Here is a 26,324-nt window from a genome sequence, read left to right on the forward strand (position 1 = left end):
TGGTTGAAAGAAGTGTTGGTGGCAGCTAGTATGCTCCACTAGCGAGCAAAGCAAGCTTGTAAAGAGGTACTTAGCTGGTTGAAAGAAGTGTTGGTGGCAGCTAGTATGCTCCACTAGCGAGCAAAGCAAGCTTGTAAAGAGGTACTTAGCTAGTTGAAAGAAGTGTTGGTGGCAGCTAGTCAGTGCTGCTCCACTGTCTCGCTCTGCTCAAGAGTGTCGATACTGTCGATAGTGTCGATAGTGTCGGTGGCATCTAGTATGCACCACTATCTCGCTTCGCTCGATAGTGTCGATAGTGGCGATAGTGTCGATAGTGGCGATAGTGTCGATAGTGAATTGAAACTTGTTTGTTTGGTTAATCTTTTTTCTTTACGCTCTTTACATTGGTGACATAACCTAAACATAAAAATCAACTCTTCTTCTTCATCTCTTTTCACTAACAAGAAAGAATCTTTTTTCTCTTGTATACGGGTTTGAAAAACTTGGTGATATAATAAGAATAGAGCTAGCCTCTTGTGAAGCCAATTTCTTATGGAGTAGAGCTAGTTTGTTTATATAGAGCTAGTTCGTTTATATAGAGCTAGTTTGTTTGACGTTTTATGGGACAATGGACTTTATAGAATTTGATACATTCACAGCTAACGATGATACTTTACCACAACCTCAGCCGGCATTATCACTCCCTATAGCTTCCAATTTAGAACTGCTAAGTAAAAGGTTGACTAATTTCACATTGGCCAATGCCATAAAGACAAACACCTCAAAGGAGAGTGGTTTCACCACAAACACTCAAAAGGAGAGTGGTTTCACCACCAGCACTCAGCTTCAAGACGGTGGTGGTTCAATGGACAAATATGCTCAAATATCCCTATCCTTATTGGAAAATAGCGCCGATTCTGGCCTCCTCGAAAAAGACGAGTCCCTTCCGCTGACCCAACAGAATCATATTGTTGATTCGCTAGGTCCAAGACTAGCAAGGGTTTTTAATGAGACTATGAGCGATGCCACATTGAAAGAAATATTCACAAACATTGAAGAAAACGCTGAAAACGACGATAGGGAAACGTATTTCCAGAAATTGGTCGAACCGGGCTTTGAAGGAACAACGGCAAGAAAGAAACTAAAAGGGAGGATAGAAACTGATTTAATCAAAAGTCAATCTCAATTATTGAAGGATTATCAACCGATGATCAAGCAGTTGAAAGCGCTTGCATTGAGGTTGAAAAAATTGAATGACTTGAACAAAGAAACAAATAATAAATTAAATAAAAATCTACACTCCTTCAATGACTTTAATGTCAAAGTGAATGAATTGAATACAACAAAAAACCTCGTTGAAATTAAACAAAACTTGTTGATTGCGTTTAAAAAGAAGTTTACGCTAACAGAATATGAAGAGGTTATCCTAACTTCGGGCGACTTGAATCAAGAATTCTTTCAGGCATTAAGTAAAGCTGAAACTATTGTTGAAAATTGTTCAATTTTGCTTTCCGAAGATAACCTTCAATTAGGGTTGAAAATAATGTCCAAGAATAACCAAATTATAAACAAAGCAGTTGAAAGGACAGTAACTTATTGTAACAAGACTTTGGATAACTTATACTCACTTAATTCCAAATCAAGACTACTCACTTTACACGAATGTTTTAAGTATCTTAAAAAGAGACAGAATTATCTTTCAATTATTGTGGATAAGTTCACTGACTCAAGATCAAAAGTGATATTGGAAGAGTTCCATCAACAGATTCAAGAAAATCAAGAGCTAACTAGTAAAGCACCTCCTCTGTCTTCGTCTGCTTTATCTTCTTCTGCTCAACAACAACAACAACAACAACAAAAAGTACGTCGACGCTCGAGTGCAAAGGGAACGGGTTTATTCTCCAACGCCGATGCTCGGCCTGTCTATATGTCGGCTCATGACCCTGTACGATTTGTAGGTGATTTTTTAGCCTATATTCACTCACTAGCAGTCAATGAATCAGAAACTATAAAAAATATATTTACAATGGGAAACGATAGTGATCAGGAGTTTGATGCCATAATTCGAGAAATTACAAACAAGATTTTGAAATCCTTAGCACGTCCAATAAGGTCTAAAATTGAACAAATAATCTCAACAGAGATAAAGTTAAATACAATTTTTCAGATTTTCAACTTGGTGGAGTTATATTCAATGATGTTTGCTAAGCAGTTGAGCGAGTCTGATGATTTGGTTGAAACAATGAAAAAGTTAGTTACAAGTTGCCAGGACCGTATTTTCTCCATTGTTTCGAGTAAGTTGGCCACAATTGGCTCTAGCAATCTGGCGAAACTTGAATTGAATCTGGATCTAAACCCGCCGGAATGGATTATTTCTTTTTACAGCGAAGTGTTGCACATGATCGACCAAATCATAACGCCCACTATATTGAATTTATCTTCTGGGGATCATGAAAAATTTTTGAATCTAATTATCAACCAACCGATTGCTATATTCAAGGAACATGTGCTCACCTGCAATAAGCAATTTAAAGATAAAAGAGATTTGTACATTATTCAGTTCAACTTTTTGGACCTCATACAGTCGAAAATTATGCCGATTTCTTTGTTATCCGATAAAGTTTTGGAGATAAATGACATGAATTTGGAATTGACTAGTAAGATAACAGAGTTGGAATATACTACTATCCTAAAAAGCACAGGCTTGTTTGATTATTACAACATTGTCAATATGATTTGCCCCTTTAGTGATGATTTTTTTGAGGTTTCCATTTATGAACCAATGAAAGAGAACAAACTATACAATGCTGAGCAGTTGGAACTTGTCAATGACAAAATACAACAATACTTGCCCAATGCAATGATGGACTTGCAACAGGCTTTGCTAAAACTCAACTCCCCAGTCACTGTTGACGATGTGATCAACAATGTCTTTACAGCCTTTGTGAAATTTTACAAAAAATTGAATATTATCAATGAAGAATATTTACAATACTCCTTCACTTGGTCGGATTATGACTTGGCGACGATGTTGGGTATTGAGGACCTATATATAAATGCTGTTTATGTTGAAGAGGAAGGCAACATCTCCTCGTGATTTGGAAGTTGTCCTCTTCCATAACCATCTTTTGAGTAATAATCCATTGGATAATACGATTCACTCCACATTACGTCCTTTTCGAGCATAACCATTGCCTCATATGGTGTTAAAAGTGGTTTATGGAAAGCATACCCCCAGTCAATAGATAATCTTGGACAAGCCACTTGTACAAATGCATCAATATCATCAAACATTGCTAATTTCTGGGGAAATATCTCACTCAAGATAATCTTTACAACTATTATACCTTTTTCTAACAATTTTTCCTCTAATTTTGTCAATGTTACTGGGTTTCCTTGTCTTCCCAATGCACCTAAAATCAATCCAATCTTCTTGGCTCTTTTTGAAGTAACCACTGCGTCTTTTCTTACACTAGTCATTTGCTTTTGATCGTAGTACTCTCTAGTGAATTTTTGACTATATGGATCATATCCAAAAGCGGGGATATCTGGATTATGGATCATCGAGCTTTCAAGGTGAAATCTTCCATCTCCAACATATATTGTTGCTTTAATGTGCTCTTTATTTAACCTCACCGACGTGCATCCTAATAACTCACCTTTTGACAATGGTCTAGTTTGAGGTGGGATTAGATAAATTGGTTTTTCTGCATCGTTTTCCAAGATGGACTTAACACTGTGTATAGCTGGATTGAATTGTATTGTTCCAAATATGGCAATTTGAGTCCCTCGGTCAAAATTCCTCTTTATTGTTTTGACAAGATGATCTTCGTTTATGTTGATAGTGACAAAAACGTATAATACTTTGATCTCGGTGACATCAATAGGCACAAGACACGAATGAGCATAATGAACTATAAAATCGCAGTCTAAGGAGCGTGCAGTAAAATCATCAATACAACAAGCACCATATGAAACATCACCCATCACTACGGTCTCAACTTGGCAGAATTCCTCAAGAATATCTGAAATGATGAGTGAAAATATTAATAATCCCTCGGGCATTTGCAAGGCTACTCTTTTTGCATTCTGTTTCCTGATATTCCATATCGTCTTGTGTATCTCAAAATTGTAATTCGAAGGTAGTAGACTTACAGCTTGGTTGATATCTTTGTCGTTTAATATGTCTTCTGGGATCTGGTTTAACACTCGTCCTATATGCCGATTGGGATTTACTTTCTTAATAACTGCTTGATCTTGTGACGGTGATAGAGTTGTGGGGTCTGATAAGGAAGTTGTCTTTTTCCCAACAAACCTCCTCTTTGCAATTTTTGGTCTTTCATTGGGCGCCTCGTCAATGGGACTCATAACTGATTTTTAGAGATGAGATGAGATGAGATGAGATGAGAAAGAGAAAGAGAAAGAAACAAGAGTTTAGTAGAAAATGCAAAAAACTTTTCTTTTAATAACTTGCCCAACACATTTTGATTATATGAAAGGCCCCAAAAGTAGCCTCACCAAAGTGACTATCAGAAAATGAAAATAAGCCGATATTTACTAGCTGTATGATAGTTGAAGCGGTCATTAGAGGTAAGTAAAGAGAAAAAGATAAGAAACGTTGAAAATGACCAAAAAGAGAGAAAGAGAAAAAGAGAAAGGCCTTTAAATAGTGTGGAGGAAACAGGTGGATACTTCACAAAGGCCCGATTATCGCCAAAGGGCCCAGTAATCCTCATGAACTCAGCTGTCTTCATTAACTTATTAACTTGGTGATCTTCTTCAACTCAAGGTATACATTGGTCACGTGATGCTCATCGAGCTCATCGCCAAAAAAAAAAAGAAAGTCTGGAACCGATTTGCCTAAAGGGTCATTTTTCATATCATCATCCAAAGTTATGATAACCCCATTCTTCACAATAAGTCAAGATGACGAGTTTGTATACGTTGATGTGAAGATTCTGCATATACGGTTCAGTGCTTCCAATATAGAGATGGTTATGGAGGGGGAACTTTTCATATTTTCGTTAGCACCATACTATTTACGGTTGAGACTACCATATCCGTGTGTGGACGATGAGCGCGCAAATGCAGTGTTCGACTCCAAGTCAGAATGTGTGAAAGTTAAAATACCAAAGGAAAACAAAGGACAATTTTTCCCAGATTTAGACTTGACAGCCAAGTTGTTGGCCAGAACAAACGAACCCGGGAACTTGCACCAGCTGCTGCTGGTGCCGCTGCCGCTGCCCAAGAAACCATTGATTGAAGAGTTGGATGTAGACAATCAGATTAAAAATCGTCAAGCTGAAAGAGATTTAGAAGAAGGAGAGAATTTTGATTGGGAGGTAAAGCAAGAAGTGCCAAGGAATCCTACTTTGGAAGTGGGAAGAGGTAGTGGTGATGATGATGAAAAAGACGAGGAAGGTATAACTCTCAATATCTCATCTGGGTTTAAATATGGCTTCAACAATCAATATGACGGTATTATTGGAGTCAGTGTTTCCAATGGAAATGACATCAATAGTCTAGGCGATCCCGAGGCAACCCCAGCAAATGATAGAATTATAGAGCGATTGATTAAAGAGAATATTCAATTTGATCCAGAAATTTATGCAGCCGATTATATGATGGAAAAGTATCCAGTTGAAGATGATGATAAATCATTTAAAGAGATTTTGGAATGGAAAGATCCTGCGGCTCAGGAATATGTGAAGTGGTATGCATCTCAAGCAGAATTACATGAACAGGAGCGAACTGCAGTGGTACCGGTTGAGTTTACGAAGAAGGAGCATGAGCAGATGATGAATCTACCTAGAAGATCGTACTTGATAGAAGACTCATACAAGCGGGAAGTACTAGTAAGTATGTGTTGTCTACTTTTTGCTTATCATTTTGATTTGAGAGAGACTGAAGGTGAACATAACGTTGAAAGTGCTTGGACAGTAGGCAAGATTGCTCCACAGTTTTCTTTTTTGGATTCGAAATTGATCTTGCAGAAGCATGAGAATCTCTTGAAATCGGCGATAATAACATGTATAAGAAGAGCAGTCACACTTCCGCTTCATAGAAGTTTTGAAATGTGCAAGAAGGTCTGGCTCGACGTATCCTACATTATCCGGGGGGGCAAAAGGTTAATTCTCAAATCTTTATTGGGTATGAAAGAATTGTTCAGATTTCATAGTATTTACTATGTCTATGATAAGATATGGTTAGAAGACTTGTGTTCGTACTTGATAAGTGAAAATGTCACTGAGGCTGAACTAAAAAACCTCGGTTACAAACTATGGTGTCAGTTGTGCCAAGTAAACGAATCTGAAATAACTTTTGAAAAGATTGCGAATGAGAAGGAGGAGGAGGAAGAGGAGGAGGAGGAGGAGGAGGAGGAGGAGGAGGAGGAGGAAGAGGAAAAGAAAGTAAAGGATGGACATGAAAGTATTGATAGTAATAAAAACGAAGAGGTGACGATTGTGTTGTCTCTTGAAGACATCCACAAAATGGTCGAAGAGCTGTATATAAATATTAGAAACAGTTGCGGTGAGATGAGATGAGTATTGTGTTGTATTGTGTTGTGTTGTTGTTGCTGCTGCTCATTTGATCATATAGCTAAATCCCCGACCAATTAAACCTCTTAGTCTTTTTGGATTCAGTCTCGCATAAACCACCAATGTAGCGAAACTCAAGCTAAATGCCAAAGATTCGAATCTCAAATTTTTCATGGTTGGCGTGGAATCGAAAAAAGTGCCTAATGCTTTAGGAGCTAGAATCATAAGCAAATCACTTGTTCTCTTTCCAGTCTCAAACCAAATCCCCATACCAGCCAAGGCAGCACCAATTCGTGGACCAAGTAGATCCCAGAATTTTTGATCATATATGTTTGGATGATAGTTTCTTACTAAACAAATACAAGACCATTGGATAGTTGTCAATGAGCTTAAAAAGAGAGAATATTTCACCGTTTTTATTAGCATGGCAATAGGACTTGCATACAATTTCTTTACCAATATGTATACAAACAAGTTGATTGAACCATAGAATTTGAGGGCCGTTCTGAATTGCATCATGAATTTGTAAAATGCATTTTGCAAACAACTTTCGCTGACAAACTGATGTAACACCACGCAAGGTAACTTCTCCTGAATTGTCAAATCACCCAATTTTGGATCTTTTGAGTACTTTTCTGCAAACTTGATAAAGTGGTCCTGGTGGGAAAGTTGAGAGTTGGGTTTATAATCCAAATAACCATCACGCAAATATCTCATTCCCGCTAGCAAATCCTCGTCAATATGCGACATTTTATTCAACCTTTTCAGGTATGATGGATTCAATTTCTCTGTATTAAAGAACCAGGCATCCATTAAAAAATAAATAGACAGCATCACCAATAAGGAATCGATTACTTTGCTTGTTCTACTTGGTAAATCAATAAATTTTGGAACAGTGGACGATATGATTGTGTCAAGAGCCTTTGTGACTAGAATAAGAGTCCAATCAAAAGTATAATATCGATCTTTTAAAACACGTTGCTTTTGAAATTCGGGAAAATTCAAAAGAGAAGACGTCAAAGCCGCTAGGAAACTGGAAACAAATGGAATACTCCAAGTGTTTTGTTCATTGCAAAAGGGAATAAGGATCTTGGTAAATAAAGGGTTCAAAACATTCATGGTTGCAGTTAGGCGAATTAAAAACATGGAAAGTTTATCCGATTTCAAGGGAAGTATCAATGTCTGTGCAATATCTCGAGGTAGATTCCTCACTTTTAGCTCCAAGACGCTGGTTGTTACAACCCTAAATAGTTTCGGCAACACTTCACTCAAGTACGCAACGGAAAAGATAAATATTGTGGATCTTTGAAGGAAAATAGCTTTGAAAACACGAATCGAGCCTTTCGAGATGCTTCGGATGTTAATAATTAGTCGTCTCACAAGTGCCAACACTAATGCCCTCTTTTTAACGTAAAAGTTGCGTAATATCTTGAAAAACAAATCATTCTTGTACCTGTAAACATTCATAGCTATAACGGGCTTTCTTACTTGTCTTGAAGACCTTACATTTGTCAACAAATAATTGAAACCAAACAAGTTGCAATTTGTTCCTTTTATTGTATTTGTCATTTTTTTTATTTTTTATGTTTCACTTTTCATATTTCCTTAATAAGTAATGGCTTTAATTACATGCATGTATATTTTTGATTTTGTGCAAAATGTATGGCTTTCAGAGAAAGTTGTGTTAGGTATTGTTGATGTAGAAGGTTTATGCTACACAATTTATAAGGCCCAATATCTCCCAAAAAGACTGTTTGTGTGTTTTATAAAGATGTTTCTATAACTAATTTAGATGTGGGGGGGGGGCAGAAGGATCCTCTTTGTATGAGAGATGGAAGTCAAAAATCGTATTGTTTTTTTTTGTGCAGGTTCAGGTGTGTTGCATTATTATTGTTTTTTTTTTTCTTTTTTCGCAGCCAAGTGCAATAATTTAATTTACGAGTAATTGATAGCTCCACTATGGAGCAAAGCGAGAAAGTGGAGCACACTAGCTGCCACTGACACTATACACTAGCTGCCACTGACACTATAGATAGTGTCCATCGATAGTGTAACTAATCAAAGTTGAACAAGAAGAACTTTCAACCAAATTTTCTGATTCAAAAAGTAAAACTTTAATCACAAGATTCTATTATAAAAAATTGGTATAAATTTGACTCAAAGACAGCATCTATTTTATAATCTACAATATTTCAGCAATACTCTAACCAAAGCAACTTTTGTTTGTAATAGAATATTCAACCTTCAAGTATACTAGGTGTTGTTTTGATTTCCATAAACAATCTCTTTGTGATTGTCAATAATATCTTTCTATCCATCAACTTCAATACTAGTATAGGATGACAGAAATAAATATCTCTATCAAGGACTCTATATTGGCAACAAACAACATGAAATTGCTCTTATGGCCAAGTTGGTAAGGCACCTCACTAGTAATGAGGAGATCGTAGGTTCGAATCCTGCTGAGAGCATTAAAAATTATTTTTTTGTCTCATCTCCATCAGCCTTCTTAGTTGATTTTTTTTTTTTCACTATGTCTCCTCAATTTTACATCTTTATTTCAAAATAAAAAAAAAACTGAACCATATTTGGACACTTGTGAATTGGGCACCTGTTTTTATCATCATGCTGAAAGAAAAAAAAGACGACGACGAGGAGCTTCGTAAGTTATGGGAACAATTCCAGGATTCTAGCGATGCCCTCGATGAGAAACGGAAGCAAGTTATAGAAACAATCGACAGGAATACAGGTTTAAACGACTACCCATGTAAACTATCCATAATGACTGCGTTAGACGAGCTCATTGGATGTTTTGCTTTGGGAGGACAATTCAAACATTATTATAGATACGGCTCATACGATTTGTGTGAGAAACAACGAAAGAAGTTTTGGTTTGCATTGAAACATGGGTCGTTATTTGATCAAAAAGACAAACAGGTGGAAAAGTTGAGTGAAACGGAGTTAGAGAATCAAGTTCAAGTGCAAGAATTTTACAAAAAGAGACTTTTACAAGAGAAAAGTAATGGAAGTTCAGAAGATGTATGGGATGCTAGGGAAGAAGCAAAAAGTTATCCATTTAGGTGAGACGAGACGATGAATATTTAATCTTTTTTTTTTTCTTCTTTTTCCTTTTTTTTTCCTTTCCTTGTTTTTTCTTTCTTTTTCAACATCGTTTTACCTTTGAATAACAATAGAAAAAGGGTACGTTTGTTACATTTGTTACTTATTACTTTGTTGCTTGTTGCTTGTTGCTTGTTGCTTGTTGCTTGTGCTTGTTACATTACAACACAGCTTTTCTTTCTGGGTTCGTTATCATTTGCACCTTTTGGTTTTGCATTAAGTGCACACCTGGCTGCTTCTGAGAATGCTTCGTTAACACCTCTATTCTTCTTTGCCGAGCACTCTAGGTATCTCAAAGCTCCGATTCTTTTCGCCACCGCTAACCCTTCGTCGTAAGTAATCATTCTTTTCTGTTGTGACGACGAATATGGGTTACCAGAAGTTGCCTGAAAATTCTCGTCGCTTGTGTCCTCGTTGTTTCTTAAATCACATTTCAATGCCACCAAAACTAGCTTGACTCCTTCACAGTGGTCGGCTATTTCACCTACCCACTTTGACTGGACGTTTTCTAGTGAATCTTGAGAATCCACTGAAAAACACAACATTATACAATGCGTATCGGAATACGAAAGTGATCTCAACCTATCAAACTCCTCTTGACCAGCTGTGTCCCACAATGATAGTTGCACCGATTGGCCATCAATAAATATATCGTGTACGTAATTTTCAAAAACTGTCGGCTCGTATACTTGAGGAAAGTAACCTCTGGTAAACACATTCAAAAGGGAGGTTTTTCCACAAGCACCATCCCCTAGAATCACTATTTTTCTATGAACTTTTCGTCTCGTGTTAGCATAATGACAAAAGACGTGGTGGGAAATATATATATTCAAAAAAGAATGGGCATATACATACTAGTTTTAGGAGCACTCCCACAAAATGGCATTATAAATTCAATGAATAGTACTGGATCCTAATGGGACCAAACGGCGTGGTCAAAAGAAAAAAAAAAAAAGAATACGGGCTCTATCTCTTATTCAAAAAGAACTGTTTTACTGAAACAAAAAATCTGATTATTCAACCTGATTAATTTTTTACGTGGTGTTTACTTTTATTATTTTTTGGACTTTTTTTTTTCTTTACTTTTTTGTGGTTAATGTTCCGCATGTGGATTAATCTTGGATGATGCCACACAGGTTGAGAAAAATATCTAGTGGAGCTGTATGTAGTGTCCCCCCCCCAGACATAAAGATTGGTGCTTCTTGTGGAAAGTCTACCTGAGAGTTGAATAAATATGACTTTACAGTGTTTTATTTCGAGCAAATCCATAATATATATATATATATATATATATATATATATGTGAATAGTAATTGTTTAGTATTATTTTTTGTCGATCAAGTCTTCAAGGTACATTGATGGCACGGGAGGTCTAGGTCTTATATCGTTTTGGTCAAGAGCTCCTTGCTGGTGCGGAAACTGACTTTGAGCGAGCGAGTAGTCGCTGTTGTTCATCTCGTTATCTATATACAAACTTGGCACTAGTTGAGAGTGTCGGTTCGAAGCAGGTGACGGATTCGACAAATTAGACGTTGATCCGCCAAATGCCAAGTTTGTTAACGACTGATTGTATGGCGCTTTGAATCTCTTTTGTTGCATAACCTCGGCTGTTGGGGAAATGAACATTTTGGTTAAATCGTGTTTTGAGGTTGGGGCAGCGATTTCTGACTGGTAAATGGTAGAATTATCGCCTGCCTGCGAACCACCACCGACACCTTGGTAGGCAAATGATTTATTCAACAATGGTAATTTGGAAATGGAGCCTGCTTGATGATGATTGTTTGAATATTCATTGACAAAATTACTAAGCGTCGAAGTGGGGGTAACCTTAGCAAACCCATAGGCATTGTTATTATTATTTTGATACTTCTCGTACATATGTCTATCGTATGCACTAGTTCTCTTGGCCATTCTAGATGCACTCAAGGAAAGAATCAAATGGTAAAGTATGAATCCAAGTAAGATCAGCCCAACAATAGCTCCTACCGCTATAAACACCGTACCTGATGGATTGTTTTGCCTAATTATAAAAGGATTATTGTTATTTGGGGGCACTGAAACAACAGGTGTAGTGAACGAACCTGAGTCTGTCAACGTGGGCATATCCATCGCAGGCATACCCGTCGTACTAGGGCCATCATCTCGTTTGGTCAACATTGTTGTAGCTCCCAGAAGGATAGTCGCCACAGGATCTCGCATTTATACTTGCTTGTCTAACTTGAAAGCTGATGAATCTTTGGCTCACTCTTGAACTAAATGATCCAATATATTCTCCTGATTCCTTTTGGTCCTTTCTTTTTTTTTTTTTTTTTTTTTTTTTTTTTTTTTTTTTTTTTTTTTTTTTTNCCAGTTTTTTTACTAGTTGTTGTTGACCTAATCTATGATATTCTTTTTTTTTTTTTTTTTCTTTTTTTTTTTTTTTTCTTTTTTTTTTTTTTTTTTTTTTTTTTTTTTTTTCCGATTCGTTTCTATAAATAACATGCATGTTGCTGTACTGCACAATATTTGGATCTATGATCTATACAAAAATGCAACGGTATGACCACCGAGGCAGCTAATAAAAAGGGAAGGGAAGGCGGGTGTGGGGAGAAGAGGAGGGGAAGAAGGGCCATGGCTAACAAAATAAAGACAAGACAAGACAAGACAAGACAAGACAAAATAGAATTTATCAGCATCCTCATACTGTTGTAGCTTTAAATGGACAATCAATTTCACCCAGCATACCACAAATCTTTTCTACTCACCTCGAATTGAGTCCTAAACCAGTTCCATATTTCAACACTTTCGCAGTCTTCTACTAGTCGCGGCTTATAGTTAGGGTACTTGATATTGTACTCAGTCATGTTCCAACTCTTGCAAAAAATCTTTTTTGTATTATACGGATATTCCTTTTCGTGCTCCTCCCAGGGTTTTGGAATAGGACTATCGGAAAAATGCACCAATTTGATCTTGGACAATATTTGCATTGGGTTCCACCCTTTGTTAGATTGCTTCTTGACAAAAGGTAGATATTGAGGCTCAGCCGTAAAACGCCCGTGCCATTCCTCTCGAAATTCTCCGGTTAGAACTCCATATACTCTATGTGGTAAAATACCAACATTCAAATGTCCCTTGTGCAATTCAGTATCCAAAAATTTATTCAAAATTTCCATATCATAATCGGACAGTTTTCTCAAATTCTTTCTGTTTGTAAATCTCCAATACCATGGATTATACACGTATTTCATGATCTTAGTAAATAGTCTCTTTGATGGCTTGACTACCATGATATGATTGGCAAAGAAATTATCAACGTTGCTAAACTTGTGCAGATCATACAACAACAGTGGAAGCATTTGCCAATTATTTGTTGTTGATAGATCGTAGACTAGTTTTTTCATCTTTAGCCTTTGCCTTCTTTCATCTGGAATCTCAAATTTCTGCTTGTACTTCAAAGGCGGCGCTTTTCCCTCTACAACGTTGTTCAACCAATATGCCTGAGGCAACGCCAAGGTGAGTTCCTGAGGTAATTTGAACAACTCATCTATGTGGCAGTTTCTACCAACAGGGTCTATGGCACCACCTTTAATCGATGCATTAACAAACATGGAATCAGAGTCGAAAAACACAATTCGTTCAAAATCATCTTGATTGAAAACATGCAATTTTGTAAAAGACGCCGCCCACGGCGAATCATCCATATAGTTTGTCTTAAGTAACGGCGTAGACCTCAAGGTTATGTTGTAATGGTTTGCCACTAGGTACAATTGGTTCCACACATTACTAGAATAATATTGAAGTATCTCATCAAATAGTATAACCAAATTAGGAATCTGCGTCTTTGCATTTCTTAGCTCAACAAAGTTCAAAATTGCTAAATTCAAGTAATCGTAGTTTGTTGCATATTGCATATAAGCTAGTCGATCAGTATTCTCCAATGGGAATGTGTCGTAATAATTGACCACCTCCTCCGGTAGAATTTTCAAATGACGTTTCAATGCGCTATCATTAGTAAATGCATTCTGATCTTCAAAAAGCGTATGTACAAGTACAAAATACGCTATAACAAAAAATGAAATCTTAAACTCCCAGTTTTTCAACAATGACTTCCAAGTATTACCATACTCATTCCTTTCATGCTGCATTTTATCAACCCTGAAACCCTCCTTCCAATCACCTCTTTCTTCCTTTCCTTTTCCTTTTTTTTTCAATTTCAATAAAGTCCGAATATTTTATATTCTAAAACAAAATTGACAGAAAAGGCTAACTTTAAAAAAGAAGGGAAAGGTTGCCTCACAAGGGATGCTAACACACTTTTGAGCCCACTGAGCAAGTTCAAAGGGTGTTTAAGCAAAAACAAGACATGTTGTTGGGAAAAAAAAAGAACTGCGCAAACCCGGAATCGAACCGGGGGCCCAACGATGGCAACGTTGGATTTTACCACTAAACCATTTGCGCTTGTTGTGTTAAATTGTTGAGAATCATAAAACTATTAAGATATGTATAATTGCCCTTATGAATCTAGAACCGAGAAAGAGATAGTTTATCCCTATACCTTTAATTCATTTATTCTAGCAAAACTGTTTCCTAGATATAATTGTGATTAGGGATGTATAAAAAACTTGTGTTCCTGACTCATAACCACTACTCAAGTAAAGAACCCTTATTACGTAAAAACAATGGAAAAATCTAGTGAAAGATAATTCATGGAGGAGAATTTGTCCCACACAAAATAGATCAGAAAGTTTGCATCTTCAGCGGGAACTCGGTGCGGCCAAAGAATGATAGAGAGGCTTCCGACTTCAAGAGTACTGTAGAAGGAACCTTATGTAAGGATAGCCATCAAACAAAGGGAATGCGTATGGCGGCAGAGAGTTAGGAAAAATCTCTCTCTTTCTCTCTCTCTCTCTCTCTCTCTCTCTCTCTCTCTCTCTCTCTCTGAAAAGCTGAATAATAGGCGGAACAAACAATAAAGAAATAAACTGCAGCGCATGGCATCCATACCAATGAGTTACATTATCGGGCCTCTTGAGGCCCGATATAGGCCATACAGTTTCGTGTTTATGAAGCTGGTTCAAAATCCAGCGAATACTTTTTCTCATACCTCTTATCTTCTCTTCTTCATCTCTCTCATATAGTGTATGTAGAGACTGACTCACTATTGAAACCTACTGTGTAATTTTTTTCGGAAAGGTTGATGAAAATATGACCTACATTTCCTAGCCTATTAGGACAAATTTCTTGTATTCTTTAGCAAAGGTAAAATCTCGGAAACATATTACAAGTAGGTACACACATATCTGCCAGCAAACGAGAAGGTGAGATGGGGGAGGGGGAGTTACTCGCCACTCAGCGTAACTGATAACCCAACAAACATAGCAAAACCAATATCAATTGCAACCGACACTATCGAGCAAAGCGAGATAGTGGAGCAGCACTTAGCAGCTGCCACCAACACTATCTCGCTTCGCTCGATATAAGAGATACATGGCAAAAGTTGTAAAAAACACCTTTCAATGATACAGTAACAGCATGGTTCCAGTTTATCTCATTGATGATTTCAATACTCACTTCCGGCTCTTTACCTCACCAGTGCCACCACTTCTCTCTTTTTACCTCGCCAGTGCCACCACGTCTCTCTTTTTACCTCGCCAGTGCCACCACTTCTCTCTTTTTACCTCGCCAGTGCCACCACTTCTCTCTTTTTACCTCGCCAGTGCCACCACTTCTCTCTTTTTACCTCGCCAGTGCCACCACGTCTCTCTTTTTACCTCGCCAGTGCCACCACTTCTCTCTCTTTTTTCTTCTTTTGTTCTTGTATAAAACTAATCTTTTCATTTAGATTGGGCAGGTTTTTGAGACCTGAGTAACTCTTCCTTTAACTTTTGTGAAAACTGATCTTGATTATCATCATCATCCCAGTCCTGTTCCCATAAAATTTCTTCCTTTATTTTGCTATCGTTTGACCATTGCGTTACGTCTTCTGGAAAATCCTCAAACTCATCATCTTCTTCTAAAGATTTAATATTTTTACGATCCTCTTGTTCGGATTCAGAAACTTGATTCTCTTTTGCAGCTGACATTTTGGACTGTAGATTAGTAGTAAGTTTTCAACCTAGCTCTCTAAATTTGAATCTATAGCTTGGTGCTTAGTATAAAGGTTCTTTCTTTTCGTTTTTCTTTTTCTACAATCCACATTTTTTTTTTCTCCCTCTTGTACAAAAGTTCAAAAAATTTTCCACATATACTCAACCTTTGTCAAAAGTGCCTTTGCCAACAACTAGCTCATTCTTTTTTTATAGTGGTAGTGAGACAAAAATGCTTGGAAGGCTTTTGTTTCCAAAGATTCTTGCCTTTGAGATTAATACTACAAAGACGTTAGTACGAAACGTATCTTATTTAGGACGCTTGAAACCAAATGATGGTTCGACCAAAAATTATAAACGTTTAGGACGTGGACCTTCTTCAGGAAAGGGTAAGACTGCTGGACGTGGGCAAAAGGGTCAAAAGGCAAGAGGGAAAGTGCCCATTTGGATGGAAGGTGGACAGACACCCTACTTCAAGCAACTTCCCATGGTTGGATTCAGTAATAAACACAATGCAATGGATTTCCATGAAGTGAACTTGAGCAGAATTCAGGATTTATGGGACACGGGGAGAATACCTTTGCAAGCTGGAGAGACTTTGACAATACGAGTTATGAGAGAATGTGGGCTCATAACGGGCTCGTTAAAGGACGGAGTAAAACTTTTGGGGCTGTCCTTGGGTAAATATACTGTCCCCTTGAACATAGAGGCTTCAAAGGCAACTACTGAGGCCGTTAAAAAGATTGAAGATGATGCAAAAATGTCTTTTACAGCAAGGTACTTTACAAAATTGGGATTGAGAGCTCATGTGAATCCCGCCAAATTTTTATTGAAAAAAGGATATGTGCCTCAACAAGCAAGGCCAACCAGTAAGAAAAACATTGCTTATTATAGCGATTCTGAAAAAAGGGGATATTTAATCAAGGACAAATCGATACTACTTGAACCATTGGAAAAAGCTAGGGAAGAAACAAAAACGGCCAAACCGAAAAAGAAAACATCTAAATTCAAGTCCTTATATGAACAATTAAGCGAGGCATCTTCAATCGGCTACAAACCAACAAATAGAACTGTAAATATTCAAGAATTAGCTTAAAAGACAATTTGAAAAGCCATGTTCATTCCAAGTCAATGAACAAGTGCAACAAATTTTCGACAATTTCCTGCAACTCCGATAGCGTTATTGGGTGTCTCTTTGAACCTGGTTTCTTGACATTTGTGTCATTGTACTTTCTTAGCGAGAACAATGTTGCTCTTTGCGTCATCTGGTAAATCTCTTTTATTTTGAGTTTTTCATTAACTGACGTAGCCAGACTCACGGACAACCCACGGATCCTCAACCCTGACAGAATAATTTTGGTCACTGCGGTATTGATTTGTTCAGGCGTCGACAATACCAGCGAGTTTGAATGCTTCTTCTTCTCGTTCAAGATGAATGGATTTGGCTCTAGTCTTTTTTCCAATGCTTTATCAAAGCTTTTCAATATTGCTTCATTAGGGGCTTGTCTATCGTTAGTGATAAAAGAGTTTAAAGTATATTTCTTATTTGCTATGAATTCTTGAACGGTTTCCAAAAAATTGAAATTTATAGTAAACGATTTAACTTGCAGATCATCATAATAAAACACACTGTATTCACCCTCTGTAGCCCCTTTTTTTGCAAGAAGACCAAGACCAATTTGATTAATCAATGATTTCTGAACCAACTTTCTCTCGAAATAGTTGCTCGTATTAGTATTATTGGTAAATATTGAAAACGGACGGCTACTGATTAAATATACGGGGATCTTGTCGTAGCGAATATAGGCAACAAATGTTAACAAGTCTGTTTTAAACAGCGGAATTTCCTCTTTATTATCTGACCAAAATTGAATATCACCTAGACTCTCATTTTCATCAGCTAAGCGCGCATTAAACTTGTGATTCATATAATTGAAACTTGTAAAGAGGTAACCATGATGATGTGGAGATGAAGGAAAAAAAGATTTAAAAAATATCGACACTATCAACACTACACTATCGAGCGAAGCGAGATAGTGGAGCACACTAGCTGTCACTGACACTAGCGACACTATCAACACTACACTATCGAGCGAAGCGAGATAGTGAAGTATACTAGCTGTCACTGACACTAGCGACACTATCGCCACTATCGCCACTATCTCGCTCTGCTCGATAGTGGAGCACACTAGCTGTCACTAACACTATCAACACTATCGACACTATTGAGCAAAGCGAGATAGTGTAGCACACTAGCTGCCATCGATTTTCTTTTTCTTCTTTACTGTTTCGCAGATATATCTTGATATCATGTTGGTATATCACCAAGCAACCTATACCATACTCTTTCCATACAACCACATCATATTGATGAGCTCCTCACATTATATTCACGAGCCTCTCACATTATATTCACGAGCCTCTCACATTATATTCACGAGCCTCTCACATTATATTGATGAGCCTCTCACATCGTATTGATGAGCCTCTCATCTATATTACTACACTTGATTTTCTTATCTATATTTCTACACTTGATTTTCTTATCTATATTTCTACATTTGATTTTCTTTTTCTTGTTTATTCTTTTGCCTTTTCAGTATATATTGTCGATAGTGTCAGTGACAGCTAGTGTGCACTATCTCACTCTGCTCGATAGTGGCGATAGTGTCGCTAGTGTCAGTGACAGCTAGTGTGCACTATCTCACTCTGCTCGATAGTGGCGATAGTGTCGCTAGTGTCAGTGACAGCTAGTGTGCACTATCTCACTCTGCTCGATAGTGGCGATAGTGTCGCTAGTGTCAGTGACAGCTAGTGTGCACTATCTCACTCTGCTCGATAGTGGCGATAGTGGCGATAGTGTCGCTAGTGTCAGTGACAGCTAGTGTGCTCCACTATCTCGCTTCGCTCGATAGTGTAGTGTCGATAGTGGCGATAGTGTCCAAACAAAAAAAGTAGTGAAAAGCAGGTGGATTGGGCGATGCGTAAAGTACGCGCCATAAATACCGTGGGATCTCCAACTTATATGTCTTATTGATACTACACAATTTTAATTAATATACCTTATTAATACTACACAATTTCGCACCGGTTTCTCTCTCTCTCCATCTCTCTTTAAAATATACTACTTTGTGAGTCTTTGAAAAACATCTCGGCTCTTAAACATTATTACATTCACCCCCCCCCAGAGAAAAATTAGACACGACTAATTTTATGTCACATTGTAAAACAGAAATTTATGAAAGAACATGGTCGATATACGTCCACTTGTTTTTTTCTTCATTTTCTTTCGTATTTGGGGAAGACTTTAATAAAGAAGAAAAAAAGAAAAATTGAGTTTTGAAAGTATTAAGGTAACACATTAAAGCCACTAGGATAAAATTTTGAGCCTTGAAGAAAGATAAAAATTTTGGGCAGCCTTAAAGAAAGAGAAAAATTTTTCATCTTTGAAAGAAAAGGTATAAAAAGCAAAGAGAGTTTAGAGAGTGAGATAGAGAGAGAGAGAGAGAGAGTGAGATAGAGAGAAAGAAAGTGTGAGAGTGAGATAGAGAGTGAGAGAGTTTGGAGAGAGAGACACGGGTTTGATAGAAAATTTTCGAGGCAAAATGACTACTAGAACGAGAGTATACTCGATAGCCAGAGTATACTCTGATGTGAATAACACCAAGCCGTCAGAATATTGGGATTACGAAAACCATAAAATCGTATGGGGGGATATAAAGAATTACGAAATTGTTAGTAAAATAGGACGAGGCAAGTACTCGGAAGTGTTCCAAGGGCTAAATGTCTTGAACGATGAGCCGTGTGTGATCAAAGTGTTGAAACCTGTAAAGTTGAAGAAGATTTTTCGAGAAGTGAAAATATTGCAGAATCTAACAGGCGGGCCGAATATTGTTGGATTATTGGACGTTGTTCGAGATGAACAGTCTAAAATACCTGCGTTGATATTTGAAAAAGTCAACAATGTTGATTTCCGGGTCTTGTATCCGAAATTCACAGTCAAAGATATTCAATATTATTTCACACAACTATTAATTGCACTAGACTATTCTCATTCCATGGGAATAATCCATCGAGACGTGAAACCGCAAAATATTATGATAGATCCAATGAACAAAAAACTCAGATTAATAGATTGGGGGTTGGCAGAGTTTTATCATTCAGGTATGGATTATAACGTGAGAGTTGCTTCGAGATATCACAAGGGCCCAGAGTTGCTAATAAATTTGCAACAATATGATTACTCGCTCGATTTGTGGTCTGTTGGGTGTATGTTGGGAGCAATAATTTTCAAAAAGGAGCCGTTATTCAGAGGCGATTCCAATAACGACCAATTAGTCCAAATTGCAAAAGTCTTGGGAACCGATGGGTTGATGAGGTATGCAAACAAATACAGTATAAAGTTGAGCTCGGATTATGATGATATGTTGGAGAACTACCCCAGGAAACCTTGGAAAGCTTTTATTAGTAACGAAAACCGACATTTGATAAGTGAAGAGGTTTTGGATTTGATAGACAAGTTACTTCAGTATGATCATCAGCTTAGGCCGACAGCCAAGGAAGCCATGAATCATCCCTTTTTCAAGTTGCAGTAACTTAGAGCCAGGAAAGTATATATATATATATATAGGTAAAAATTAATTGTTTTCTTTTTTTTTCCTTTCTTTCTTTTCTTTTCTTTTCTTTTCTTTTCTTTTTGGAAGGAAGAGAGGGGTTGCAAAAGGATACCTTTTAGTGGGCAACCGTTACTTTAGTGAAGGTTCTGTGGAGTTAAATTTTGACAGAGCTTCAACAAGAAGTAGTGATATCGGAGTTGAGGAAAGGAGAGAGAGAAAAAAAAAATTAAAATATTAAAGAAGCAAAAAAAAAAAAAAACAAAACCATAATTAGTTTTACTTCAGCGCACCCCATGTCAGAAGAAGAGCCGCTAACGTCGAATGTGCGTCCCGCAACCGATGCGCTTATAACCGTGAGAATTATTAAATCCTTTCCTTATCGTAATGTGAAAAATCTAATAATCAAAGACATTGATTTGAAGAGCACAACACCTGCGCAACTTTTCACCAAAGTGATTACGGAAATAAATACTTTAGGAGCATTTAGGCCTTTTAGAAACGTAGTTTATGATTCGTTAAAAATATACTCTCAAGCGCATGGATCCAAGTCTATGAATTTGGTTATTAATTTTGATAACGACAAAGATTTGGTTCTTTTAGAAAAGGGGGAAAGTATATCGGATAAGGGATTATGGGACTTGGGAGTTCGAAATGAAACCGAGATCAGCATTTTCAATTGGGAAGAATATATCGAATATAAGAAGAATCCTAAAGAGGAATGGTAAACACTATCGAACAACACTCTCGAACAACACTCTCGAGCAGAGCGAGAGAGTGTTGTAACAAGCTACTGAGTGCTGCTCCACTTTCGAGAAACACTATCGAGAAACAATACCTCGCTCTGCTCGCTAGTGTTGTTACAAGCTACTGAGTGTTGCTCCACTATTACAGTTTATAGAGAGATTTGAAATGATATAAGCGATAGAAAAAATAAAAATTAAACACTATCGAGAAACAATCGCTCTGCTCGATAGTGTTGTAAGTGTTGTTCCACTATCGAGAAACAATTGCTCTGCTCGATAGTGTTGTAAGTGTTGTTCCACTATCGAGAAACAATCGCTCTGCTCGATAGTGTTGTAAGTGTTGCTCCACTATCGAGAAACACTATCTCGCTCTGCTCGATAGTGTTGTAAGTGTTGCTCCACTATCGAAAAACACTATCTCGCTCTGCTCGATAGTGTTGTAACAAGCCACTGAGTGTTGCTCGATACTAGAAGTTAGTTAAAAAAGACTCGAGTGAAGCGGGGTCAATTATAGACATTTTGGCATATAACAGTTATTCAATTTTACTAATTCGTATCAAAAACTTTTTTTCCTCACTTTCCATTCTATTCGCATTTCAATTGTTATGTATCGAGTTATTGTTTTTAATATAGTTGTGCTTTTTTTTTTATAGTGTCGTCAGTGTCAGTGTACTAAGTGCTGCTCCATTATCACTCTCCGCTTGATAGTGGAGCAGCACTCAGTAGCTTGTTACAACACTATCTCGCTCTGCTCGATAGTGTCGATAGTGGAGCAGCACTTAGTAGCTTGTTACAACACTATCTCGCTCTGCTCGATAGTGTCGATAGTGGAGCAGCACTCAGTAGCTTGTTACAACACTATCTCGCTCTGCTCGATAGTGTCGATAGTGGAGCAGCACTCAGTAGCTTGTTACAACACTATCTCGCTCTACTCGATAGTGTCATAATTACTGTCGCAAACGTTTTCAAGACACATAACTAACGACGTCTCTAAATTGTCAATAACGATTTTCTTTTTTTTTTTTTTTAATAGTAAGTTATTACATAATAATTTTTTTCCCTAATAACCAATAACAGAGCTTGTTTTATAAATTTGATAATTTTCTACCTATGAAAAATACCTGCAACTACCAAGTGTATTCAATAGGATGCCAAAAAATTCATTCCTCTCTCGATTTCTTTCCAACTAAGTTTTGAAAAAAAAAAGTGCTACTACGTTTTGTAGATATTGAAAAAGAAGCGGTAAAAGGAAGACCCATTTGCCATCAATAGTTTTCCAGTGCGGTACAAAAGCCCAGATATTCATCTCAAAAAAAAACGGAGCAGTGGTTTTTTCTTGTGCAACTGAGTTTATTAGGGGGTATCATACAAAGCAAACTTGTTTATAAACTTACTTGAGATATAAGGTTGAAGAAGTGACATTTTGAGACAAGGTTCATATATCAAAATCATGTTTAGATCGGCATTCAAAACTGCGAGCCAACCTTTGGTTCAGAAATTCATAGCTGGTGGTGTTGGTGTAAGCGGGTTGACTGCGTCGTATTTATTATACCAAGACTCAATGAGTGCTAATGCCATGACAGCGGCAGAACACGGATTGCATCCTCCGGCATACAACTGGCCACACAATGGTATGTTTGAGACCTTTGACCATGCTTCGATTAGAAGAGGTTACCAAGTGTATAAAGAGGTTTGTGCAGCATGTCATTCTTTGGAAAGAATTGCTTGGAGAAACTTGGTTGGAAGCTCTCATACCACATCCGAGGCTAAAGAAATGGCTGAAGAATTTGAATACGATGATGAGCCAGATGACGAAGGTAATCCGAGAAAAAGACCAGGTAAGTTGGCAGATTACATACCAGGTCCATATGCAAACGAACAAGCTGCTAGAGCTGCTAACCAGGGAGCTTTACCACCAGATTTATCATTGATTGTCAAAGCCAGACACGGTGGATGTGATTATATCTTTTCTTTATTGACCGGTTATCCAGAAGAAGCACCAGCGGGAGTAGTATTACCAGAAGGATCTAATTACAATCCATACTTCCCTGGTGGTGCTATTGCGATGGGTAGAGTTTTATTTGATGACTTGGTGGAATATGAAGATGGTACACCAGCTACAACTTCTCAAATGGCCAAAGATGTGACTACGTTTTTGAATTGGGCATCTGAACCAGAACATGACGAGAGAAAGAAATGGGGATTGAAAGCTCTTATAGTGCTCTCGTCATTGTATTTATTATCTATCTGGGTAAAGAGATTCAAGTGGACTCCAATCAAGAATAGAAAGTTTAGATTTGACCCACCAAAGAAATAGACAATTGTTTTTTTTTTTTTTGCTAGAAAGTAAAGAAAGAAAGCAACCAATCAAAAACTCGAGGAAAAATTTTATAAAGTAGTTGACACATATATGATGCTGCCCTTTCCAGAAATTTTTTATTTTTTGCAAAAATGTGAAATAAAAAAGAATCCTTTCCCTCTTCTGTAAAGAGGAAGAGGAGGGGAAAAAGAACAATCAGAACAGATCTTAATTCATATATATACATATATCTATCTATAATAGCGTACTCACTTGATTTGTATAATGTATGCACTAAAAAGAAAAAAAAAAAAATTTGAATTATATCATTTTACTTTATTTTATTTTATTTTTTCTTTTCGCTTTAAATTGTCAACACACGGGAAAATTCAATTCCTACATAATAATATCCAGTCACGTGATACATTATTGCCTTTTTTAGTTTTAGTTTTAGTTTTTTTTTTTCGGTCCGGCTAAATTTCGGTGAAACTAACCCTCCACACGACTAGATGATTTTCAATGTCAATTATACAATTTTAAAATCTGTAAAACGAGAGGTGGGTTTGTTAGATTAAAGGAACGAAATTATTCACTTGTTCCTCAATAAGTATACGCCTCTTTTCTATTCTTAAGTAGGTTATAGTTTTGTTCTTTTTATTTCTCTTTTTTTTTTCTTGCCCGCTTCGAGTGGGATAAATGTCATGCTCCCCCACCCTCCTCTTTAATTGATGCTCTAAAAAAGTTTTCGGCGAAATGTTGGCCTGAAAAAGGTATACCCACTTATTCTATTTTGAGACAGAGGGAGAGAAAAAAAAGAATGAAAATACAAGAAAAAAAAAACATATATAAAAGATATAAGAGTAGCAATAATAACAATTATTTCATTTGCTTCAATCTTTCCTCTTAACGAACATCTGTACGTTTTGATTTTGGTGGGTTATTAGGTTTTCTTGCTTACCAAGTGAAAAGTTCTTTTTCACTTTTCGTTCCTTATTTCTCTTACCTAAGACAAGGTTCCCCTTGTATACACTAGGCGGTACTAAGCAGTCCCCTTGAACATAATAGGCAGTCCTCTTACCACTAGGCAGTCCCCTTACACACTAGGCGGTTCCCATCATGAAATCAAATACACCATCCAAACCCTCACAGAGCCAGAACGAAACAAGAGTTTTCGAAGCAGATATTGCTAGTCTGTCTGCTTCTGTTGCATCAACAACCTCGTCAAATGCACTACTATCGAAATCAGGAATCAACACCTCTTTTGAGTCTACCTCAGTGCAAATCTCCGAGTCGGATTCACGACCTTCGAGAACAGTGATTGTTTTAGCATTGGTATCGTCGATTTCGGGGTTTATGTTTGGATATGATACAGGATATATATCTTCAGCCTTGGTTCAAATAGGGACAGACTTGTCAAATAAAATACTCACAAATGGAGAAAAGGAGTTCATTACTTCTGCAACTTCTTTGGGCGCTTTGCTAGGGGCAGTGATAGGAGGTATATTGGCCAATATGATTGGAAGGAAACGAGTTTTACTAGTTTCAAACGTTATATTTGTTGTGGGAACAATTGTCCAATTGGTCTCGAAAACTGTTTGGACAATGATTGTTGGTAGGTTTATATTGGGATGGGGCGTAGGAATTGCGTCCATGATTGCTCCTTTAATGTTGTCTGAGCTTGCACCTTCAAAGTATCGGGGCAGACTAATTGTGACAAATGTAATGTTCATCACAGGAGGTCAACTAGTTGCTTATCTCATAAATTGGGGATTAACTCGTGTTGCTCACGGATGGAGAGTATCTGTAGGATTGTGCATGGTCCCCCCCGTTCTACAGTTTGTTTTATTTTGGTTTTTACCCGATACTCCAAGATATTACGTAATGAAAGGAGACGTGGTAAAAGCCAAGGCCGTATTGAAAAAGATTTATAATAGTCCTTCAGAGGCTTTCGTGGACGCCACGATTGAAGATATGATGAATTCCAACTCAACTATTTCTGGCCATAGCCCATTGCACAAGGCTTGGGAGTCCATCAAAGTTGTTCACACTTCTCCCGGAAATTTTCGTGCATTGATTCTCGCATGTGGACTACAAGGTATCCAACAATTTACCGGTTTCAATTCCTTAATGTACTTTAGTGCAACAATTTTCGAAACAATTGGATTTAACAATCCAACAGCCGTGTCGATAATAATATCCGCTACTAATTTTGTGTTTACTGGAATAGCACTTTGTATCATTGACAGGGTAGGCAGAAGGAGAATTTTACTTGTCGGGATGCCGTGTATGTGCATATCATTGGTGGTTTGCGCAATAGCGTTTCACTTTTTGAACGTGGATTTTTCCTCGGGAGTTGAGATAGTTACAAGAGGCATAAATGGATGGGGGATTGTTGTTATTATTGGTATGATTTTATATGTGGCATCTTACGCAGTTGGAATAGGTAATGCGGCATGGGTTGGTGTTGAATTATTCGCAGATGTGAATGTTCGGTCTATTGGTGCAATGTATGCAACAGCTACAAATTGGGCAGGATCCTTAGTGATTGCGTCTACTTTTTTGACCATGTTGCAAAAGATTACACCCACGGGAACGTTTTCATTTTTTGCAGGTTTATGCTTAGTTTCATTCTTTTTTGTGTATTTCTTATTACCAGACACAGCTGGTTTAGAGTTGGAGGAAACTACAAACTTTTTAGCTAATGGTTTCAACGTGAACCAATCCATTGCATTATCGAAAGCACGAAAGAAGCAATCCAAATATGCAAAACCTGTTTCTGCATGAAACAAAGAGAGAGAGAAAGAGAGAGAGAAAAAGAGAGAGAGAGAGACCTATAGACCCCGATTCCTTTATTTATTCAAGCTCAACTAGAAAATGTTTGTTTTGTTGTTTTCCAATATTCAATTCTTCAAGAAAGGATTGCTCATACTAATTAAGTTTTGTATAGTTCTTATTTGTTTGTA

The 26,324-nt window shown here is 37.3% G+C and overlaps 15 protein-coding genes across 15 annotated transcripts; 8 read left to right on the plus strand and 7 right to left on the minus strand. All coding sequences in view use genetic code 12, as the record gives it.

The window, feature by feature from the left end:
- Window positions 1–607: 607 nt before the first annotated feature.
- On the plus strand, window positions 608–3,076 carry KGF56_001340 (Golgi transport complex subunit; the record flags this gene model as incomplete). Its single annotated transcript, XM_049322453.1, has 1 exon — window positions 608–3,076. One exon carries the CDS (start codon window positions 608–610, stop codon window positions 3,074–3,076), a length of 2,469 nt encoding a protein of 822 aa, XP_049181478.1.
- A 70-nt stretch (window positions 3,077–3,146) lies between these two features.
- Window positions 3,147–4,347, minus strand: KGF56_001341 (2-(3-amino-3-carboxypropyl)histidine synthase; the record flags this gene model as incomplete). Its single annotated transcript, XM_049322454.1, has 2 exons — window positions 3,147–3,153; window positions 3,212–4,347. The coding sequence occupies 2 exons, from the start codon at window positions 4,345–4,347 to the stop codon at window positions 3,147–3,149; spliced, it is 1,143 nt and encodes a 380-aa protein (XP_049181479.1).
- A 527-nt stretch (window positions 4,348–4,874) lies between these two features.
- On the plus strand, window positions 4,875–6,524 carry KGF56_001342 (Hsp90 cochaperone; the record flags this gene model as incomplete). Its single annotated transcript, XM_049322455.1, has 1 exon — window positions 4,875–6,524. One exon carries the CDS (start codon window positions 4,875–4,877, stop codon window positions 6,522–6,524), a length of 1,650 nt encoding a protein of 549 aa, XP_049181480.1.
- A 39-nt stretch (window positions 6,525–6,563) lies between these two features.
- On the minus strand, window positions 6,564–7,985 carry KGF56_001343 (uncharacterized protein; the record flags this gene model as incomplete). Its single annotated transcript, XM_049322456.1, has 1 exon — window positions 6,564–7,985. One exon carries the CDS (start codon window positions 7,983–7,985, stop codon window positions 6,564–6,566), a length of 1,422 nt encoding a protein of 473 aa, XP_049181481.1.
- Window positions 7,986–9,143: 1,158 nt separating this feature from the next.
- Window positions 9,144–9,602, plus strand: KGF56_001344 (uncharacterized protein; the record flags this gene model as incomplete). Its single annotated transcript, XM_049322457.1, has 1 exon — window positions 9,144–9,602. The coding sequence occupies one exon, from the start codon at window positions 9,144–9,146 to the stop codon at window positions 9,600–9,602; it is 459 nt and encodes a 152-aa protein (XP_049181482.1).
- Window positions 9,603–9,793: 191 nt separating this feature from the next.
- RHO3 (Rho family GTPase) lies at window positions 9,794–10,524 on the minus strand (the record flags this gene model as incomplete). Its single annotated transcript, XM_049322458.1, has 2 exons — window positions 9,794–10,311; window positions 10,494–10,524. 2 exons carry the CDS (start codon window positions 10,522–10,524, stop codon window positions 9,794–9,796), a joined length of 549 nt encoding a protein of 182 aa, XP_049181483.1.
- A 437-nt stretch (window positions 10,525–10,961) lies between these two features.
- KGF56_001346 (uncharacterized protein) lies at window positions 10,962–11,837 on the minus strand (the record flags this gene model as incomplete). Its single annotated transcript, XM_049322459.1, has 1 exon — window positions 10,962–11,837. One exon carries the CDS (start codon window positions 11,835–11,837, stop codon window positions 10,962–10,964), a length of 876 nt encoding a protein of 291 aa, XP_049181484.1.
- A 512-nt stretch (window positions 11,838–12,349) lies between these two features.
- On the minus strand, window positions 12,350–13,755 carry KGF56_001347 (glucose N-acetyltransferase; the record flags this gene model as incomplete). The annotated part of the gene is made up of 2 exons (XM_049322460.1): window positions 12,350–13,644; window positions 13,743–13,755. The coding sequence occupies 2 exons, from the start codon at window positions 13,753–13,755 to the stop codon at window positions 12,350–12,352; spliced, it is 1,308 nt and encodes a 435-aa protein (XP_049181485.1).
- Window positions 13,756–15,451: 1,696 nt separating this feature from the next.
- KGF56_001348 (proteasome regulatory particle lid subunit) lies at window positions 15,452–15,700 on the minus strand (the record flags this gene model as incomplete). Its single annotated transcript, XM_049322461.1, has 1 exon — window positions 15,452–15,700. One exon carries the CDS (start codon window positions 15,698–15,700, stop codon window positions 15,452–15,454), a length of 249 nt encoding a protein of 82 aa, XP_049181486.1.
- A 235-nt stretch (window positions 15,701–15,935) lies between these two features.
- Window positions 15,936–16,799, plus strand: MRPL10 (mitochondrial 54S ribosomal protein uL15m; the record flags this gene model as incomplete). Its single annotated transcript, XM_049322462.1, has 1 exon — window positions 15,936–16,799. The coding sequence occupies one exon, from the start codon at window positions 15,936–15,938 to the stop codon at window positions 16,797–16,799; it is 864 nt and encodes a 287-aa protein (XP_049181487.1).
- Window positions 16,800–16,821: 22 nt separating this feature from the next.
- On the minus strand, window positions 16,822–17,631 carry KGF56_001350 (uncharacterized protein; the record flags this gene model as incomplete). The annotated part of the gene is made up of 1 exon (XM_049322464.1): window positions 16,822–17,631. The coding sequence occupies one exon, from the start codon at window positions 17,629–17,631 to the stop codon at window positions 16,822–16,824; it is 810 nt and encodes a 269-aa protein (XP_049181488.1).
- A 1,677-nt stretch (window positions 17,632–19,308) lies between these two features.
- CKA2 (casein kinase 2 catalytic subunit) lies at window positions 19,309–20,298 on the plus strand (the record flags this gene model as incomplete). The annotated part of the gene is made up of 1 exon (XM_049322465.1): window positions 19,309–20,298. One exon carries the CDS (start codon window positions 19,309–19,311, stop codon window positions 20,296–20,298), a length of 990 nt encoding a protein of 329 aa, XP_049181489.1.
- Window positions 20,299–20,612: 314 nt separating this feature from the next.
- KGF56_001352 (uncharacterized protein) lies at window positions 20,613–21,044 on the plus strand (the record flags this gene model as incomplete). The annotated part of the gene is made up of 1 exon (XM_049322466.1): window positions 20,613–21,044. One exon carries the CDS (start codon window positions 20,613–20,615, stop codon window positions 21,042–21,044), a length of 432 nt encoding a protein of 143 aa, XP_049181490.1.
- A 1,468-nt stretch (window positions 21,045–22,512) lies between these two features.
- Window positions 22,513–23,379, plus strand: CYT1 (ubiquinol--cytochrome-c reductase catalytic subunit; the record flags this gene model as incomplete). The annotated part of the gene is made up of 1 exon (XM_049322467.1): window positions 22,513–23,379. One exon carries the CDS (start codon window positions 22,513–22,515, stop codon window positions 23,377–23,379), a length of 867 nt encoding a protein of 288 aa, XP_049181491.1.
- A 1,098-nt stretch (window positions 23,380–24,477) lies between these two features.
- On the plus strand, window positions 24,478–26,145 carry ITR1 (myo-inositol transporter; the record flags this gene model as incomplete). The annotated part of the gene is made up of 2 exons (XM_049322468.1): window positions 24,478–25,645; window positions 25,724–26,145. The coding sequence occupies 2 exons, from the start codon at window positions 24,478–24,480 to the stop codon at window positions 26,143–26,145; spliced, it is 1,590 nt and encodes a 529-aa protein (XP_049181492.1).
- Window positions 26,146–26,324: the final 179 nt, after the last annotated feature.

The sequence above is a fragment of the Candida oxycetoniae genome, assembly GCF_023343755.2.
Source record: "Candida oxycetoniae strain CBS 10844 chromosome Unknown scaffold2, whole genome shotgun sequence".
Taxonomy (NCBI): domain Eukaryota; kingdom Fungi; phylum Ascomycota; class Pichiomycetes; order Serinales; family Debaryomycetaceae; genus Lodderomyces; species Lodderomyces oxycetoniae.